General features: G+C 35.3%; 1 protein-coding gene across 3 annotated transcripts in view; it reads right to left on the bottom strand.

Moving 5' to 3' along the window:
- Nucleotides 1–3,625: 3,625 nt before the first annotated feature.
- The window catches only part of LOC121313270 (ER membrane protein complex subunit 2-like), a 54,394-nt gene continuing 52,019 nt past the window's right edge, over nt 3,626–6,000 (bottom strand). For all 3 annotated transcript variants that reach the window (XM_041245634.1, XM_041245635.1, XM_041245636.1), the window contains one exon: nt 3,626–4,613. In XM_041245634.1, coding sequence (XP_041101568.1) covers nt 4,527–4,613 — 87 coding nt within the window. In that variant the 3' untranslated portion in view covers nt 3,626–4,526. The remainder of the gene's footprint in view (nt 4,614–6,000) is intronic.

The following is a 6,000-nucleotide window of genomic DNA, read 5'->3' as shown; positions in this document are numbered from 1 at the left end:
TCTGTGCCTCTCTCCCACGTTATCCCTGACTTATTTCGAAAGCTCCTTGATCTTCATGGTTGCTTTGTTGGATCACTATGTGAGTTGCAGTTTCAAAGTCTTTATATACCTGAGGGAAATTACCTACAAGTTAAACCACTTTGAGTACATACAGGCTGAAACCATTTTACTAATTTTGTGACCTTTCAAACAAATCAAAGGGGTTGAATACTTCTGCAACTGAGATTAATCTGTTTTTCTCTGTCAATCTTACTTATTTATAATCTATATGTTTTTTTTTAACTTTATCAATGTGGAATAGTTTGTGTAGATTCTACATGTAAAGTTTAATTTGAAAGTGTTGTGGGGTACGCTTAAGTGCCAACAAAATGTGAAAACTTTGCAGGGGAGTGAATACTTCTGCAAACCACTGCGTGTGTGTGTGTGTGTGTGTGTGTGTGTATATATATATATATATATATATATATATATATATATATATATATATATATATATATATATACACACACACACACAGTGCATATAGAAAGTCTACACCTCGAACTTTTTTCACATTTTGTTTTGTCAGTTCCTCAAGAATTTCATGCATTTAAATACACACTTAGCTACACACCATACTGTTAAGGGGAAAAAAGTTTTTATTGAGAAAAAAATTATATATTAAAAATACAAAACTGAAAGATCATAACTGGATAAGTCTCCACCCCACTGAGTTAATACTTGGTGGAAGCACCTTTGGCAGCAATTACGCGAAAACCGCTTCTCCCACAGGGTGTAAACTTTCTACAGGGATATATATATATATATATATTCTATAATATATATATATATATATATTATATATATATATATATATATATATATATATGTACACATGTCTCGATAGAAAGTCTACACCCCCTCTCAAAATGTTCATCTTTTGTTGCCTTATAGCCTGGAATTAAAATGCTTTTTTTTTTTTTCAATTATCGACACATCCTTCCCCACAACTTCCAAGTGAAAAAAATATTCTAGAAATTTGTAGAAAATTAATTCAAAATAAAAAACTGAAATAGCTAGGTTGGATTAGTGTCCACTCCCTTTGTAATAGCAATCCTAAATTAGCTCAGGTGTAACCAATCACCTTCAAAATCACACACCAAGAGGCCTCCACCTGTGTTAAATTATAGTGATTCACATGACTTTAGGATATAGTCAGCAGTTCCTGTAGGTTCCTTCTGCTGGGTACTGCATTTCAAAGCAAAGACTCAACCATGAGCACCAAGGCGCTTTCAATAGAACTCCGGGAAAAAGTTTTTGAAAAGCACAGATCAGGGGATGGGTATAAAAAAATATGAAAGACCTTGAATGTCACTTGGAGCACGGTCAAGACAATTATTAAGACGTGGAAGGTGTATGGCACCACCAAGCCTGCCTAGATCAGGCCGTCCCTCCAAACTGGATGACCGAGCAAGAAGGAGACTGATCAGAGAGGCTACCAAGAGGCCAATGACAACTTTGCAAGAGCTACAGGCTTTTATGGCCAAGACTGGTCAAAGTGTGGATGACAACAATATCCCAAGCACTCCACAAATCTGGCCTGTATGGTAGGGTGGGAAGAAGGAAGCCTTTACTCAAGAAAACCCACCTTGAATCCTGTTTGAAGTATGCAAAAAAACACTCAGGAGATTCTGTAGCCATGTGGCAAAAAAGTTTTGTGGTGTGACAAAACTAAAAAGGAACTTTTTGGCCTAAGTGCAAAGTGTTATGTTTGGCGCAAACCCAACACAGCGCATCACCCAAAGAACACCATCCCTACTGTGAAGCATGGTGGTGGCAGCATCATGTTATGGGGTTTTTCATTGGCAGGGACTGGAGAACTTGTCAGGACAGAAGGGAAATGATCAAAGTAAAGAGAAGTTCTTGTGGCCCTCTGCAAGAAAGTTGAAACTGGGACGGAAGTTCATCTTTTAGCATGACAACGACCCAAAGCACACAGCCAAAGCTACACTGGAGTCGCTATGAACAAAAAGGTAAATATCCTTGAGTGGCCCAGTCAGAGCATCGACCTAAATCCAATCGAAAATTTGTGGCATGACTTGAAGACTAAAGTCCATCAATGCTCCCCAAGGAACTTGACAAAGCTTGAACAGTTTTGTATAGAAGAATGGTCAAATATTGCCAAATCTAGGTGTGCAAAGTTGGTAGGGACCTATCCCAACAAACTCACAGCTATAATTGCTGCTAAAGGTGCTTCCACCAAGTATTAACTCAGGGGGGTGAAGATTTATCCAATTATGATCTTTCAGTTTGGTATTTTTAATATAAAACTTTTTCCCCCCCTTAACAGTTTGGACTATAGTGTGTAGATAAGTGGAAAAAAAATCCTCATTTAAATGCATGAAACTCTGAGGCACTGACACAACAAAATGTGAAAAAAGTTCAAGGGGGTGCATACTTTCTATAGGCACTGTGTATGTGTGTGTATGTATGTATGTATATATATTAGTTCTGCAAGGTGGCACTTAGTGTAATATTACTTTATGACATGGTAACTTTTCAGACTATTATTAACATCGTATATAAACATTTCAAGACATAAAAGCTGGTCTTGTTAACCACATTTAAGAAAGGAAACAAATTAAGAATTACTCAACTGTATGGCTTGCACCATGTAAAATGCAGTTTTATTTATTTTGCTGTTTTAAAAGTTTCCATTTTATTTACTTTTTTTTAAACTTGGAAATTACTGGTAACTTATGTAAACAGAACACCCGTTACTTATAAAATACATATTTCTCTACCCTTCTAAAGCATGTAAAATTAGTCTGACACTGACTTCTCTAACTGAATGGTGTGAATTACAGCTGGAAATCACTGATGATTATTTATTGGTAAGAGGTTTGTGTTTAATGTAAAACAAATTTATCTAATATATATATCTATATATATAATATATATATATAGAGAGAGAGAGAGAGAGAGAGAGAGAGAGAGAGAGAGAGAGAGAGAGAGAGAGAGAGAGATAAAGCAATTAAGCCTAGAAGTAGCATACAGTTACGTGTAATATGCTAAGGCTTTAAAAACAAACTAATTACCGGCTTCTTACATTGCTAAACCACCCAAAAAAGACTACGTAAAATGTAATGCTGCATAAAAAGGCAACACGTAACTATAAAGAAGAAAAAGAAACACATTACTTGTTAACCATAATGTATTTTGCACAGAATTATTTAAGCTACAGAATTATTTATTCACATTCATGTTACTTTTCAAATTTTCAATAGATTTTGAACAATAGTTGAAAGAGTATAGTTAACAGAAACCTAAAATAGATATTCTGTTTAAACTGATGTGCAATAGCATAGCCTACCATGGAAAATAATATTTAAATACATAAATAAATAACTTATCTAGATGATTTTTTAAAACTTGGGTAACAAAATCAAAGCCACATTATTATAATGCTGTCATTGAACTTATAAACAATGGTTAGTCTTTACTAACAGTGTGTAGTGCTGTGGGGGGAGGGGGGGGGGGGGATTGCTACAATTAGATGTAATAATTGCTACAGTTTTTATTTTTAGACCCATATATAAGAAATAATGAGCATAAAATAAGCTAAACATTTATTTAAAAGGTAAAACTCAATTGCAACAAACAAATAAAGGGTACCTGTGGCCTTACACACCTTTTTTTGCAAAGAAATGCATTTCTGTTTCAATACCTCAGTCTCATTCACTCTTAATCGGCTGCAATAGGACAGTGAGATGAGCTGATTCTGGCTCAAACCATTCAAACACGAGAAGGTGGAGTGGGGGAGTGTTACACATAGGATTAATAATAAGAATGACGGCGTTTTAATCATGTGTATTAGCGTATGAAACTGGTTGTGAAAATATGTACAGTATGTGTTTATTTATTTATTTTTAATATAAATGCTGTGAATGCGGCTGATTTCCGGTAGGTCGACTACACTTAATTTTTCAAGAAGTCCTCTATTTGGTGTTGGGGGGGGGGGCAACAAAATGCAATTGTGCAGCTTTCATTTGACAAGTTTATATACTAGAACGCATTATAATGTTAAGTTCATTAAATCTTCCATTACTATGTAAACAAGGTTAGATTTGTTAGCTGTGTATAATTCAGGTAGGAAATGTGATTATTATGTTAAAACTACTTGATCTTCGCTATTTACTCCCACCTTAAAGGAAAATAATAAAGGGTTTGACAATCTCTTACGGGAACCTGTGTGAGTGAAACACCTTATTAGAAGAACAGTAATTCCTTATGACCAGCGATTTACAATTAAAAATGCACCGATGAATCCAGAATATTGCTCTGATAAATATGAGAAGTGTAAAGTGTGCTTTTATTTGTCAGATTCTCAAGGCAATCTCTGATCAATTAATCAAAACAAAATGTATATACAATAATAGTGACCCTGAAAATGTTTGAGGGAAAAAAAGTATTCAAGATATTCATGCTCTTCCGTGTTGCAGTGAAGTGGCAGGATGAGCTGTCATTCATCAATGGTCTGGCTAGGTCTAAGATGGCATAATCTGCATGGATTCCAACATCTCCTCCACTGCTTTCAGAGAACACTTAGTCTCCTTTGTTCCATGACCTGCCAACTACGAAAGTAAAAAAAAAAAAGGAATCAATAGAAAGGAGTACGTACAATATTAATATCAACAGTTGCACAGCATCGTGCCAAGCAAGGCCCTTTCAGTTTTTAAATGGGTGGGACATTACACGCCACACCAAAATGCCTGATCAGGTTATTTAGAGTACAGAATTATTCCCGTTAAAGCATTTCTCCCCAAGATAATCAATTAATGTGATATAGCCCTTTCGGCCATAGCTTAATGAAGATATAATGCATTTAAACATCTAATCGTTAGCAGTATTTCTACATCTTTACCAAAAGGATGACCAGGCATTCAAATTGCTGACTCTGCTTCAAGTGAGCCTGATCCAGCCGTGTCGTTGATTCAAATCTTGCCACTTTAGCGAGTGACGCTGGCTCAGCTTGCAAACTATAGCCCTGAAGCTTAGCTGATGCCCAGGTATAAAAAATAGTCATAAAAGAGACATTGTGCTATGTGCTAGGAAAGTTTGGATTAGCTGAGGTAAAAAGTGGAGACTGTAATGCGCTATAATAATGTTCCCCCTGTCTGTCTGGATTCAAATCCAGATCATGTCAAAAGTAAAATTAAATACGGCAATCACTGTATTCTAAAATTAACCAATTATTTCACAAATCTCTTATAATAAATTGTTAAGCAGTCCTAAATGTAAATGGATAGTCTATAACAAAAAAGAGAACAAAATATGTGCAAATCTCTCAATTGTTAGGTTACATTTACCAGCTACATCCTGTCCTGCTGGACAAGTTTAACAGTCACAACAGGTAATTTCCTTTCAATGCAGACACACCATTAGTGATCCAATTAGTCTGGCTTTCCATCCTGTTATAGCGCATATTGAGCCACGAAGTAATTAATAAGGAAAAGCACAATATATTTATATCTATACCTGGGCTTTTGAGCACAAACATCTCTAGTTTTACTTTTTAAATGTATCTATGACAGGTTAAATGTACTCTAGTCTACACAGAACATTCAGATTATATACAACTAGCATAATTCTGATAGTACAGTTGGTTAACCAGCTTATATGGAGGGCTAACTAATTTTATTTGCCCATTTCATCTTCTCACACTGATGGATCCCACTGATGTATCATGAAAAATAAACATGCATGCTTATCTTAAATGTTTGCAGAGTTTAAAGGAGCAGTACAAAATGGAAGTCCAATGGTGGGTAGGATACTAGGAGCTATGATAAAAGTTTGTACAAAATAAATTAAAGCTATTTATCGTATTCCCCATGTACAGTGTGGTAGACACGATCAGGCCACATTTTAATAAGCCTTTTAAACTACTAATGCTATTCTAAATTTACAAAATATAAAAAGCTATTCCAATATGGCACATTTACTATCCCAGGTAAGAAATAC

The sequence above is a fragment of the Polyodon spathula genome, chromosome 3, assembly GCF_017654505.1.
Source record: "Polyodon spathula isolate WHYD16114869_AA chromosome 3, ASM1765450v1, whole genome shotgun sequence".
In the NCBI taxonomy this organism is placed as follows: Eukaryota; Metazoa; Chordata; class Actinopteri; order Acipenseriformes; family Polyodontidae; genus Polyodon; species Polyodon spathula.
Note: the sequence above shows the minus strand (reverse complement) of the source record. Positions and strands in the feature narration are given on the sequence as shown.